Source organism: Physcomitrium patens, chromosome 6 (assembly GCF_059467195.1).
Source record: "Physcomitrium patens ecotype Gransden chromosome 6, ASM5946719v1, whole genome shotgun sequence".
Lineage (NCBI taxonomy): Eukaryota > Viridiplantae > Streptophyta > Bryopsida > Funariales > Funariaceae > Physcomitrium > Physcomitrium patens.
The window spans coordinates 12,947,027-12,962,692 of record NC_143415.1 but is presented as its reverse complement, the minus strand read 5'-3'; the positions used below and the strand labels follow the sequence as shown (position 1 = coordinate 12,962,692).

Genomic DNA, 15,666 nt, shown 5'->3' with positions numbered 1-15,666 from the left:
AAGTTTTCAAAAGATCTATACACATTTAGAAGAAACTATCTTTTAATTCTATAAAAAAGATAGGTAGATTTTTAAGTAACTTTAAATTTATACTTAATATTTTAGTGATGTTTCTACTAATATATTAGTATAAAGAAGCTAGTTCTTTTTACAATAAATTGTGATTTTTTAAAATTATTATTGAATTTATACTTGTAAATTAATTATGCGTTCATAAATTAAGTTTAGTAGTAATTATTAAAAAAATATATTATAAAATTATCTTAAAAGTCCTCATATTATTATAGAGTTTTTTAAAAGTTTTATTTAAATAGAATTTAAGTATCAAATTAGTAACATACAAATTTCTTTTTTTAGCAACTTGATCAAATACTTTTATTTTAAAATATAAAATTTTAAATTTTCTAAATACATGATATAATTATCATATTAATTTTTTTCGATGAATAAATAATTCAAAAATAAAAACATCTACTTTAGTTATATCATTGTTTTTTAAAATTTATAATTAAAAAAAACATAATAATCAATTGAAACATTTATTAATGTCAAATACTACAATGTTTTATGAGTATATAATTACTTCTAGTACTAAGAGTATATATGATTTTTTTTAAGAATATAATATATATATATATATATATATATATATAAAGAGTTGTTAAAGCCTTACTCTAATGTTACTAAAGTCACACCTCACAATACTATCTCATGATTGATTCTATCCATCCCTATCTCCATCTCTTGTTTTATGTTCCCTATCCCCCATTTCATATCCATATCCCTTGTCTCATGTCTCTCAAAATTAATCATCACATGATTTGGAGGGTGTGGTTTTAATAACATTTCACTGTGGCTTTAACAACTTTGGTTTTAACAACATTTTAGTGTGGCTTTAACCACTCTCTCTATATATATGTGTGTCTATGTGTGTGTATATATATATATATATATATATATATAGTATTATATAAAAAATATCCTATAATTCTTTAAAAAAATATTTATGAAGAAAAAATGAGATATTTAAAATTTAATAATATAAACTAAACATTTTTAGATCTTAGAAAAATTTATACTATACGATAAGATGATGATTTAGATAAAGAATACATAACCTTTGTAAGATAATTTGAGTATGAATGCAATGCTATAATATTTAGTATAGTTATATTAACTTGTTATTTTTAATGATTATCTCTTCTTTATAACTTTATTTTTATCTTATAATAGCACCATTTTTTTAGTCATTTTTTAAAAATAAAAAATAAAAAATAGATTCTATGTTATATATAAAAAAATAAAAAAAAACTTTGTATTGAATATTTTTTTTTTATATTGGATGGATTAAAATTTTGTTAGATATACATCGAAATTGTTTCATATTGATGTTTGCTTGCTCTGAGTAATACTCCTATTAAATGGAATTGATTTACTAAATGCTGTTTTAAAAAATTCAACTTAAAATGTTGGTATTGAATAATTGTATGATTGAAAATTAGTATTAGATTATATTTGGTTGATAATCATATAAAATTAAAATCTATTTTTTTATCAAATTATACGAAAAAAGATAGTTCTTTAATACAAACAATAAAGTAATTTTCATATATGCAATAGAAAGAATGACCTAAGTTATTATGGTTGCTGAAGAAATTCTTGCCATCTTTATAACTTGTCACTTTGAATATTGATTGTGGTGGCAAAAGAAGTTGATGAATTATAAGAGTTAGTTCTTTTATTTGTTCTTACATTTATTTCCTATAATTTTTTTTTTTTTTTTTTTTTTTTATTCTCATTTTTTTGGCTGAACAAATAATTCTAATAAATCCCACATTAAAAACAATATCAATAGATATAAAACTAGAATTTTTTTGAATTTAGATAGAAATTTAAAAACATTTATTTTATTAAATATCAACTTGTATCTACCTGTTTGAAAATACTTTGGTTTACTTTGGTAGTGTAAGTATCAATACCTAATTTTTCTTTTCTGTTCTTTTTTCTTCTATCTGACTTTTATTTATTTATTTAATGTAAAAATCACAAGTTTATTTTTCTTTTATATACTTCAATTTTAATCCTAAATATTATTCTTTGTATTCAAAAAAAAAAGTTTGATATATTATTTCTTGTATATTAAAATTTTAGCATTCATGCATATATTTTATCATCTAAAATATTTATTTCATACCTTATATTATAAAATCTATATCCTTCTCCTTTATCTTATATTTTTTTATTTAAAATTACAATTCAATAATTATCATTCTAATATAATTATTATCTGATTTAAAATTTTAATATTCTAAGTAATATTTTAATATTTGAACCTATAATTTTAAATCCTAAACTTGTACATTATTTTACTAAATTTATATCTTCTATTTTAAAATTTAAAAAATAATATTAATATATTATATGTAGATCAAATCACATTAAAATATCACATTTGATTATGGTATTACATTAGGAGATTTCAAACACGGTCTTTTTTGGATAATATTTCACCAATGATGCAAGCTTAAAGTATCTTGTGATATTTTGAAATATCACTTGATACTTCACCAAATCGCCCACCTTGTGAAGTGAGTGATTTTGAAATTGAAATATCAAAAGAGAAGAGGATCAAATATCAAAAACCGCGTTGCTTGCCTCAACTCTCTTCTCTCTTAGACTCCATACAAAGGAGATAATAAAGTTTGAATCATGGAGTAATATCAAGGGGTAGTATTATTTGAACAATGATATTTTAGATTTGATATTTTGAGTGATCCGAGAAATATCAAATGCTAAATCTTAGTTATTTGGTTTTGCAAAAGTGCCATATTTGAAACCTACTATTAGATGTGTGTGGTAATTAGACTACCACATCATATTTTAGTGTCATATATGGATTATATTACATTGAAGATTTAATTGGATGTAATAATAGATATATTAATTATTTGTATATTTAGTATATATATATATATATATATATAATTTGGTAGATATGAGTGGAATTATATTATATACCAACTAAAAGAATATATGTTGGACATAGACAACAAAAGCAATTAAACAATACAAATATATTTTAATAGATATTTAATTTAACTATTATATTTAATATTTTTTAATGTTAAGATAAGTAATTTATCTTTTTCATTAATTTTTTTTTTCAAATCACATAAAATCGAAGTTATATTATAAAAATATTTGTTCAAATCTAAAATTATTAATTTTTTAGAAGTAATATAATTAGAATAAAATCATTTATTATTATTATTATCAATTTATAAGACTACAAATTTAAATCAAGTAAATTTTATTTACTTAAAAACCATAATAAGTTTTTATGTTTTAGAATACCAAAAAAATTGACATTTAATAACCATGTAACATGAAATTTAGAAGATGTTCCTCTTATTCAAATCAAATTTTTTTTGGCAATGATCTTAACTTTGACAATATGTGTTCATGTGTTGGATGATAATTCAATAATAGCTTTTGTCTGTATTTTTTGAAACCATGTACCCCATTTTCCATTTTAGTACTATCTGTAAATCTTCAAAGGTTTTATTATTATTATTATTATTATTTTCCCACTATGCCTGAGTTATCTGAAAGGATTTTTCTTGCTTCCCATTAAGAAGTGGGAATATGACTATGGAGGGTACTTGTAGCACAACCCAAAATAATCCTGACAATCACTTGAAAACTTAAAATGGACCCTACCCTCACACAACATTGTCAACCCTTGTCTTCCAACTTTATAATAAAACTTACTCTAGTGTCTCATTGATTCACTGATGTTTGTTAGATAACAGATGCAAAATTAAACTTATTACCTTAGGTTTGTCTAAAAATATGTGATCCACCAGTTTAATCAGTACAGTCACAAAGGCTTTGGCATAGAGAGAAAAAAGTGAACAAATTTCACCAAACAGAGAAAGTGATTGAAGAGCGACCTGCAACAGACATGGGCCACAGTACATGCTTTTCAGTAATGACATGACTCAATTTTCTCAAGGTTTTGTGTGCAGTTTGCTTATAAACTTGACAAAGTTCCCAAGGTTGATGTTGTGTGTTGATCACATCATTTTTCACTGCACATTCACTGCAAGTATTGAATAATAGTGGCAGACACCATCTTCTGTTTTGATGTGCTTACCAGTACTTTGATTTGCAGACTTGTACCCAAGTGCAGATGGGTCTTGCCAATTTCATGGTGTCCAGCTATTGAAGGGTTGAGTAAATTCATGCAGTACATTATTTAAAATTTAAAAAGATCATAAATAAATAAAAATGAAAATAAATCCTTTTTCCTAGAGGTCTAGTTAGTCCATACAAAATGAATTACTTGGTGAGACTTGAGATCACAGAGGCTTCTTCAATAACTGGTTGTTGAAAACTATGTGAGTCCAGATTCTGATAATTCCCTCCAAGGCTCATGTGGTTTTCTGCAACCTGGCCCCATATTCAATTGATCTGAAGAGCCAAGCCACACTTCACATGCCCACAGTGTCCACAGGTTGGGGGGAACAGATTGTGAAGGATCAACCCACTGGGAGGCACAATGGAGCTCTGCAATTTTTTACTAAACCAATGGCGAGAGAGAATTTACCCAATGAGAACATTGACAATGGATTCTTTTGCCTGAACACCTCAAGCAAGGAGGTGGCCTTGAAAATCCTAATTCTCACAATGGATAGATCAGACAACACTGTATGCACATTCCAACAACAGATGCCCTATTTTGACCCAGCACCTATCAAGGTATATTAGTTTCTACTTGAATTATATTGAAAAGACTTCTGTCGCAATATGCTTGTGTTGCTTTGAAGATTGTAGGCAATTTAGGTAAAGTGCTAGCTAAAGATATGGAAACTAGTAACTTTGCAAAACCTTGGTTTTGTGAAGCTCTTGACATAAGAAACATTTGAAAAATTGAAATTGAGATAAAAGATTGTACATATTGCCATATAATCACAATATTAGTGTATTATGCCCACTTTTCCATAAGGTGGAGATTTTGCCTTGATGTACAACATAAGGTTAGATTTTGCCACCACAAACTTTGAACAAGTAAATAACAATCCAATGGCATCAAACCTCCAAAAACAAGCACAAATCTTATAAAATAGTATAGAAGAGACCACCACTCAATACACAACAAGGAAGGTGTCAATCAATACAAGACCAATATAAATATAGATGGCTTTATTATCATTGACAAAAGAACTGAGGGACCAAATAGGTATCCTTCAAATCAATGACATCATCACATCCTCTACATTCTAATGAGCTACAAACTTAGCTAAATGAGATCCTTCCTCAACTTCTTCCTTTTAATATTGCTACACTAGTACACATACATTTCTTCCCTCTCCAACATAACCAATTTCGACAAATTCCAATTAATTCCAACTATCGTTTAGGATGATCCATCAAAATCTCAAGTAAACAATATTTTATACAAGATCTCTACTTATAATTGCTTAATTACTAACTCTCTAACTTCAATGAATCTTATTTTGATTGTTGATACAAGTTTCTTTATGAGAAATAATTCAATTTCTCCAAAGCCAATTAGCTCTAATAATGAAGTACTCCATTTTGACAATGACGAATCTTTATCTCTTGCAAATCTTCTTTACCACCCAGCTAAAGTCAAAATAGAAGCCCAAGGTGCATGACTAGATGCACCTCCACCATAGTGTAATGCCCACCTTCACAAAAACTAACAAAATTTCTTAACATTAAGGCAATTCCATGCATAAACGCCCCCTCTTCCTTTCATGATTTTGATATCTATAACTTTCAATGTAAGAGGCCTTAATAATTGACAAAACATAGATAAAGTTTGAAACTATTTTAATAATATAAAAAATAACTTAGATGTATTTATGTTCCAAAAGCATAAGCTTTGCAATGATTGCATAAAAAATTATAGAAAGATATATGGCCAAAAAATGGACAATGGGCCATTAAAGCAACTCCGAGTTACTATATCAATGGTTTGAAAGAGTAGAGAAGAAGAAGATTATGTACATTTCTTCTCTTGATTTCATCTAGTAGAACCATCATAAATAATATGGTAGTCTACATTTGGTTTAGCAGTATCTCTAGGAGCAATTTAAAGATACTCAACCTATATGTATCTAATTGCCTAAAGAATTGTTGTATCATCTAGGAAGAGATCTTTCTAAATCTCCCTACTAATTGTCAATGGTAGATTAACAAAGAATTCAATATGGTTGAAAGATCCAACAATAAATCAACATTTAACTATTAGCTACTCTCTAGTAGTGAAAAAATTACATGGAAACAAGTGAAGTTTGTGTCTTATATCACAAATTCTTTAATATGCCAAGTTAAGCTTGATTTTTTTGAGATAATTGGCAAAAAGACGGCTATTGTATCTTTGAGTGACAAGATTGCCATTACATATCCGGAAGCCAATCTACAAACCTTTGTGAAGTAGTAAGAACATGTGTCATTCTCAGAGACAATACAATCTCTAATCATTTGCCAATTTGTATGAATCTAGGACTAATCGATAAAAGTTATTGGAAAAAGGAATACAAAATAAATTCCAAGTACTTCTTTGATCTCAAAGTAAAAGTTGCCATCACTTGGATATAGATTGAAGAAAGGCGACTCTAAGCCATGTTCTTCATGTGACTTTGATACTTCACAAAATGGTATAAATTCTTTTCCATTCAAAAAGCAAAATTCAATAGTTAGTCTAAAAAAGAAACTAGACTGGCTCTCATCCAAATTCAACAATTAATCCATGACAACCTCAACAATAGAACCATTTAGCAAGAAGAAGAAGAATATTGAAAAAAGCTAGTAAGTATCAAAAATTATAAAATAGATGATTGTAGGATCCAAATTAGGCTACAATTGAAGGTCATTGCTGATGGGAGAAATCCAAATTCTTAAAAGTAATTTGAAAAAAAACTTGCATATTCTATCTAATTTGAATTTAGTGGACAAAATGGAGAAACCATGATAAGTAACTTAGCCATCACAATGGCATACATTAAATATTTTTTAGAGTTATACAAGGAAGAGCCATAGGATTATGAGTCTATTAAAGCAAAAGTTGTTATACAAAAATCAATTCCAATAGATACCTCTCCTCTCATGACTTTTTCATTACAAAGTTTCTTTATCTGTGCTGAATTCCACACAACTACTATCAAAATGGCCATTGGCAAAGTCCTAGATTTAAACAGAGTTGCTATGGAATTTTTCATTATATTCTAAGACACCATTGGAGAAGATTACTTCCAAATGATATAAAGAGTTATATCACATGGCTTCTTTTTGCTTGAGATGATGAAGGATTTGATTACACTTATCCAAAAATGTGGAAAAAGAAATTTATTAGAGAACTAACAACTAATAATCCTCTTCAATGTGGTCTATAAAATTTATGCCAAAATTCTTTAACTTAGACTTCATAATTACTTACAAGGATTAATCAATTATGATTAGAGTGCCTTCTTTTGAAATCTTTTTATCTTAGACAATATTATGTTCATCCATGAAACTATATCATGAACCAAGAAATCTAAACAAGACACCATTTTTTTAAATTAGACTTTTTCAAAGCATATGATAGAATAAATTGGTAATTTTTTCTTGACATCATGGTGACTATGGGCTTTTTTCAAAATTTTATAGATATGATAAATATTATTCTCTTGAGTGCAAAGGCTTTTATGAATATCAGTAATCAAATAACATTTTCATTTCTAATTCAAAGAAGAATTTGTCAAGGATGTTTGGTGGCTTCTAACTTATTTCTATTAGTTGGAGAAGTCTTCAATGACAAGGTACAACAAGCTCAATGGCATGGCCTCATTCAAGGAGTTAGATTATTAAGTGCAATTTTACAACATCTCACTTTTCAATATATAGATGATACTTCCTTCATAAGTAATGTAGAGGAATTCTTTGTACCTAATTTGATTAATATTCTTGATATATTTAGGATGGCTTTGGAATTAATTATCAATTTGTCAAAATTCAATACATATTGGATTGAAAAGTCAGGCCCTCCCTTCCCATAGATACAAGTGTATCAATGGATATAGGTAGAAGAAAGCCACCTTGGAAAGCTCTTAGGTACTCTATATGGCCTCTCTATGAAGCCTAAAGAAGTTGACAATTTTCTTCTTAATGAAGTGAAGAAGAAACTTACATATTGGAGTACAATCAAACTCTCACTAGCTGATCAAAGACTAATTGTTAATCAAGTCCTCATGTCCACTCTTTGATACTTTGTTGGTATTTGGGGTGGTTCTAAGCATGTCATTAAGCACATAAAAGGTCTCCTTAGGAACTGCCTCTGGGTTGGACACAAACAAGAATTGCATGGAATGTTTATACCCACAAGAAGCAACTAGGAGGACTTAGCCTCACTGATCCAAATAATATAATGATTGCATTACTCAACAAATGGATGGTAAACGCCTATGAGCCTGATTGCTCTAACCTGCACTATTTTCTCCAATATAGAGTTTTATGCTATCAATTTGAGAAGAGAGGTCATTGGTACTTTGACCCCACTACCCTCTGATATGTAATCATCAATGCTTTACAGGTTCTAAGGTATGGAACATGGTCATAAATGCATGGAAACAAATAATAAACTAATTTCAATGGTGTAGGTTGAAGTCTTTTGAAGCAGTATTAAATGTTGGCCTATAGCACAGTCCTGAGTTTGCCAATAGTATACATCCCAGCCATTCCCAAAATCAAGGCACATGAGTTCAACTCAAATCTCAAAATAGTTCAAGATTACTGGGATCTTCTCACAAATTTTTTGCTCCCTCAGGCAGAAGTACAGGCCCACTTTGGCCTTCAAGATGTTGAGATATCTGCCTAGGATACGATTTCAAAGGCCATTCAGAACGAATTTGGCCACCTCTTCTCCACCAAAGTTGTTGCTCCAAGCCAAAATGATTGGTTGGATCTTTTCCTTTTGCACTAGCCTCTTGTCCTTGCCCTTGCATTCTGTTTTCATGTCCCAATGTGAACTGGAAACCACCATCAAAATCAGAGACCCTCCAAAGGACCTGTATATACTTGCACAGGAAATCCAGATGCTTGTGACCCTCCCTGATATTTGAATGTGGCTAACAGCCATGGAGGCTTTTCCATAGCTCTACTCAGTTGGGAACACCGAAGAAATGACACTTAGAGGTACATTACAAAAAATCAGAGTTACTGAGATCATGAAAGGAGTACACCAATATCATACCCAATTTTACTGTAGACCACTCCTTGACCTCCAGTTTGACCTGGAAAGATTCAAATAGCCAAGCAAGCTTTCTGTGCTAGCTTTCACCACCAAAGCCATACATGAATGCCTATACAGTACAAATATCCTACTTAATTTCCACTCCACCAAGTGGAAGAACTTGCTCCTACCCTCTACCAAATTTGACTGGAAAAACACTTGACTTAAGAAACAAATACAACAGGAGGACTCTGTCTAAGAATCTGGAACTAGTGTGTAATGATAATACAAGACATACAATGCAAGAAGAGCGAACCACCCACGTAGTTCAAGCATGACTAGCACCACTACCTTTTTTCAAAGAACTTGCTCAAAAGATTTAGTAAGGTCAAGCTAATGTGGACTCTACTGCACGGCATCACCCTCTGGGAACTCTAGCTGGAGCGAAATGCTAAAGAATTCCATGACGACGACTAGCCACTGGCACAAACAACCACTTGGATTTGGTGCAACCTGCCAGACTATAGTAGAATAGAGTGGAATGATTTGATCCAAAACTGGCAAATCTTGAAGATACTAATGATTTATGGTCCAAATCATTCGACAACTCATGGAGTAGTAATAGTGTACTTTGCTCTAGATCGGGCAGCCAGCTATACTGGCTCACGTATAAATGTAACACTTTGAACAGTAGACCATGATCCCATTTAGCTGGGTTGCACCATAACTAATGTTGAGTCACCAGTCCAGTCAGGCAGAGGTTTTTTTAACTCTATTTTTGCCTAGCCTTGTATCGGTTACTCCCTGCAATGAATACATATTCATTTGTGCCAAAAAAAAAAAAAAAAAAAAAAAAAACACACACACACACAGTGTCCACAGGTTGCAGCCATTAGATGTAGATGCAATGGAATTATTGCTTCTGCAACACGTCATTGTGAACAAACAAATCGAAACCACTGCAGATGCCTTGCGCTCTTAAATCCTTGATTTTGTCGGCTATGGTGGATCCTTCTGTACCCGAGAATCCAAGTTTGGCACAACTGCATACAATCTCCTCCATAGCAAGTTTGACATGAGTATTTTTATCTAACATTGGAGATTGGGCCTGATTTTGCTGTATCCTTTTCACGTTTGAAGTGAAGCCCACCAAGAAGCCAGACTCTGCTGTGAGTACTCTCCTGCTTGCTTCTTGTATCAAATCATTCCTGGTGTCGATCTTGTGCACTTGAAACAGATCTCGAGAATCCAGAAGCTCTTTCAGGTCTGATTTAGTCCAATTTTCAAAAGAAAGATCGGTCATTAAAAATAAGGAAGTTGGATTACTGGACCCAAGTGCCGAATTAAGTAACGTTAGCTCGTCTTTAAAAAACTGAATTGTCGAATTCCAGTGATTCTTAAACTGCCCATCCAGTAATCTCACTTGAGCACAGTAAAACGGTTGAGCTATTTGTTCGCGGATGTATGATTTTGCTGCTGCGACAAGGTCCAAAGAATACGGAAAGACTTGGAGCGAGTGAATTAGGTCATCCAAGTCCTTGTCTCCCGACGGTGCTCGAATGTCAATGTGTGATATAATCCCTTTGTAACTCATGCTGAACATGCTTCCGAATGCCAAGACACAAAAATTTCCAGCAAAGGAATTTGACCCTAAAGAACTTTCGATTGTCAGTACTTCTATCTCCGACCTCGTTGCCTTCTCTGCTTTCCATTCATTTGACAAATTTTCTGCCAGTAGAGCTCGACGTCTTGCACGCTGCACCCTTCGAGTACTGTCGTTGCGCGATTCCTGAACGCCAAAAGATGCGTGATTGTTTTTCAGAGATTTCGGATAATTTTTCCAGATTGTTGAGGTGCAGTCATTGTCAACATTATGAACACAACAATTCTGCGGAGTTCGTGGCAAAGGGTTAAGTAGCTGAGCACAAGTCGCATAATTGCGATCGACAAAGATGCCAGAAAAGTTTTTACACAATGAACCTCCACAAGCAGCTTTAATATCAACATTACACCAGAGAGATAGAAAGATTCGCAGGTCGATGGTTTTCACTTTTGATGGCGTAATAGAAGATAAATCGATTATATCTGCTATTGAAGTATACCTGCCACTGCAGCACCACACCATTAAGATTATTACTATCCCCTTGTACATTCTGCAGGATGGTGATATCACTACCAGGCATTGAAGCATGTTCTATAAATTCAAGGACAACTTTCATTTAAAGTTTTCCTTTCGAATGCTGACAAAAATCTCTGTTGCAAAGACTCTTTCTTCAATTTTACAACAGGCATGATCTCCAAAGAAGCATCAAAGCGAGCAGCCAGTTTTCTAAAAGTATTTTTTTATGTGCATTTATATATATATATATATATATATATATGCACATTTACATACACAAGAAGGAATTTTATCTCGATTTCAGAAAAAATATTGATGCAGTATATTTCTTTTTGATGGTAACCAACAAAGCATGTAATTAAAGTCCTAAACAGAATCGGTTTTAGAAAGTTGTCTCCTGTAGTTCTGATGGAGACTTTGCAAATTAATGAAAGGAAGTGCAAAAGATTACATCTTCTAAAGCTAGAAAGGCCATGCAGCGACTCAAGATGAGACACTATCATCAGATCAACTTCTTCTGTGCTTACAGCTGGGCAGAGAACCCGCTAAATACATCACCCAGCACGCATTTTCCGGTAACAGTTCAAACACGAGCTACTCTTATTACTCCAAAGTGAACAGAAATTCATTTAAGAATGGATTTCAACACTATTTTTTATTATATCAAGATTCCAGTACGACGAGAAGAACTTTGACCAACTGGACGCAGTGGAAAACAATGTCCTCTCCTCTTTGTAAGCAGTACACGATCACAGTTCACTACCAATTCAAACGCGATCAAAGAGAATATGATGGGAATTGCTCATGATCAATTAAGATTGAATGCGGGAAGTACTGGCCTGGAATTTGTTAACAAATCAAAGATCTTCGTCCAGACGAGGGCACGGAGACGATGTGGCCGCAACACGCGTCTCTTAGGACAGCTGCCCAACCACGCTGCATGATGATCGAGCACGGGAGGAATGATAAGAGTTCGATTTAAAATTTTTGAGAACAGAAGCGCGTTCCGAAGCTCCGACAACTGATTGTTGAAGCCGCTATGCGGTGAATAGTACATAAATTTCTCATCGTCCTCGATAAACTTCTGCTGCCCCAAGAGCTTCTCCACACCTCGCCTACTTCCATTTTTCTGAGGGAAATTGAAGATGCCTGAATTGCACTGCATACATCGAGGCAGGCCAGATTTGGTGGCCACGCCCACTGATACGACGTCGACGCCGATCATGAATTTGTCCATCAAGCTATGGTGGACGCCAACGAGGAACAACGCAAATACTAACGACGCCGCGCATAACCAGCGAATGTGCACAAATCGTCTCACGCTGTTCCACCCATTGCAGCCTCTCTTTCCGTTGGTGAGTTCTTTCTTGCTCTTCATTATGGTCCCGTTGCAAACTCACTATATTATCCTGCATGGAATCTCGAGGGCAGCGTCCATCCTATCCACCGATACAAGTACCCAATAGCTATTCTTCATGAAATCCAATGCTGTTTGGCGCTATTTCCATGAGAAGATTGACGAGGGGAGACTTCAGATGAGTAGCCACATGCAAGCAGTCATTCGACAATCGTATGTTTCAAAAATGTATATATTCAAGAAATGGGCACACGCCCATGATGCTCGACCAAGATATAGCAAGTGATGTGTCTGTAGGTCTTTCTTGCCATTAGTCCACATCTGATTGCCACTCGCTCCGCTCACAGCTTTAGTTAACACGAACAATGGTGCAGGTTATTAATTTAACAAGAAAGTGACTGTCTTCGTGCACAAAAACGCATTCCCATCCAGCTCGGTGTAATTGTGGTCACTTCGTCATTCATTTCTTCTGAAGAGTACATCCACCTCTCCACATCAAAAATTGAAGATCAAGACATTAGCGAAGCTATGATGGTGATCATCTTCGGACCTGGCTCTATTTGCGATTCAATTTCGCTGTGATTCAATTATGACGAGCCCATCGTTGTGTGTGTAGATAAAGGCATCGTTGATTTTTGAAGCACTAATCAACTTAATGATTAAATGTTGCTGTCAAAGCAAGTGACAAATTGGATACAACTGCATGTCTACGCAAGCAATTCCGGTCCTATCTTGATCATTTCCTGTGAATTCAAGATTAAATCATGAAGACAAAATCTCATGCGGACTTGAATGTCATTGAAAACCTGCATGATGTAAACCTCTATGCTACATCATGATTCACTCAACTCCAGTTAGAAATCTCAGAGAGCTACAATTTCATAGCGATTGGACATTGTACTCTACCACAGATGACTCCTGACACAGATTGATTAACACTGATAACGTGATACAAACCTTGTCAACTCTTGAACACACACAGACTGTCCATCCGCGAGGCCATCCACCAGTATTGTCAACTCATTCTTAGCAGTCTTTCAAATAACGCAGCGTGTCCGAACTTACACAACCAAAATTCTCATCCAACCGATATTTTACAAGATACATGCCCCATCGTACTCACACTTTCAGCACAACATTTAAGGCTCTCCACAAATTAGAAATCATTTCCTCAACTGCGACAACCCTGTAGTAGGGCTGTAAGGCTCTCTCGCCCTACGAACCAGAAACAAGTTCCCCGAGCTTTGAAATTGTAGTTCACCCTCACAATCTTGGCAGACCATCTTACATGGCGTTCCAGTGATCCTCTTCTCGGTCAGGATGCCAGGCACAGGTACAGGTACTGTGGCGCCGAAAGCAGCAACCAGTTGAAAAGGAGACACATGGAGAGGATCGCCGAGGAAGGGCTGTATTTCGAGGCGCAAGCGATATGCGCTTCCGTGAGGACCAGAAAGGAGGTACATACCTGCTGCATCACCAGAGTCTGACCTGCCCAAGGCTATGGCGTCACGTTACGGTGGAGATGGTGCGCCTTCACCCTCCCATTCTACACCGAGAGTTGATCTAAATCTACAACGATGAAGAGGAAGAAGAAGAAGAAGGAGCCAGCTATTTCGGGTAATAAACTTGACTTTTATTTTAATTCTCAATATTAATTTTAAACAACACAAGGCGAACATCTCTTTGCTATTATTTTACAAATCAATGATGTTTTCTCAAGATATATTAATAAATTCCCCTAGGCATTCTCAAAGTTGTGTTAGAATTATGGTCTTTGAACCAGGTTGTTATTTTTTTACTTCAAATGGCACTATGGCAGAGTAAAGCTGTGCCATAAACAATCATCCTTGTTTTCCCTTCAACTTCAGAGAGAATTTTCCAGACTGATGTCACACAGTTTGATTTTAGTACCTCTGCAATTCATTAAATAGCCATCAAGCCACTTGTTCCTTTTGGCTAATAATTTTCATGCCCATCCCCCTCTCCCACCACTTTTTGTTGTTTGTAAAACCAAACATCACCAGAAAAAATTGCTAATTGGAGTATGTATGCATGTGTGTGCACATATAGACACACACATTAAAACAAACCATGAGTTTCAATGTCTTTCCAAAACAATATATACACACACATGTAGGTTAATTTTGAACCTATTGTTTGATTGAATAGATTCTATTCATAAATTAAAATAGTAATAAAAATCCTTATATATATATATATATATATATACATATGGCTTCTTATCTTTAAAAAATCAGTTATGATTCCATTCTAAACAAAACTTATCCATCATTCTACAACATGAATAATTCAAATATAAGACTTACAAGTGCAAGCAAAGATTTAAAAAGATAAAAGACCAGCAGCACCAAAATTGTATAGCCATTCTTCTGCCTTCTTCATGTAGTGCTCTTGTTGTGGATGCTACACCAATATCCTTAATTAGTGAGTACCACACTATTTGCAAAGTGTGGAAATAAAACAATCACTGCATAGCATCACTCCTTCAGATACTTTGTTCCATTTAAAGCTAATTGTTAATTTTTATTTTTTTCTGTTGAAATCCAATTTTTGAATCTTTTGTGGTTGCCTTTTGCATATCAATATCTACACCAATATCCAAATAGTGCAATACATACTACTTATAGATATTGGTGCAAAAGCTGAGGAGGAGGAAGAACCACCTCCACTTTTCTTCTCTTAATGTTGAAGTTGTGGTAATGGTGGTGGTAGTAGTAGTAAGGTAGCCAATCCATTGTTAACCACTCCACCATTTCTAACTACAAGGTGATATTTCTGCTGATTGGTGACCTATTATTGACTAATTTTGACATTTTGTGGTCAAAAATAAGTTAAGAGCCTACCAAAAATGATGTTAAGTTATAAGAAATATAAAGAATTCATTGTACTTGTAATTGATATGCATAAACTATCAAAAATAAATTTTTG

General features: G+C 33.4%; 1 protein-coding gene across 1 annotated transcript; it reads right to left on the bottom strand.

Annotated features, from left to right (window-relative positions):
- Positions 1-9,786: 9,786 nt before the first annotated feature.
- On the bottom strand, positions 9,787-14,274 carry LOC112283405 (O-fucosyltransferase 30). Its single transcript, XM_090251307.1, has 2 exons — positions 12,200-14,274; positions 9,787-11,349 (listed from the first exon to the last, which is right to left on the bottom strand). The coding sequence occupies exons 1-2, from the start codon at positions 12,736-12,738 to the stop codon at positions 10,155-10,157; spliced, it is 1,734 nt and encodes a 577-aa protein (XP_090107433.1). The 5' UTR covers positions 12,739-14,274; the 3' UTR covers positions 9,787-10,154.
- Positions 14,275-15,666: the final 1,392 nt, after the last annotated feature.

Excerpts from the sequence above, each read along its gene's own strand:
- LOC112283405 (XM_090251307.1), bottom strand. The coding sequence starts at position 12,738 with ATGAAGAGCAAGAAAGAACTCACCAACGGAAAGAGAGGCTGCAATGGG. Across the intron at positions 11,350-12,199 it reads GATTTGTTAACAAATTCCAG|TGGCAGGTATACTTCAATAG; the intron begins GCCAGTACTTCC and ends GTGGTGCTGCAG.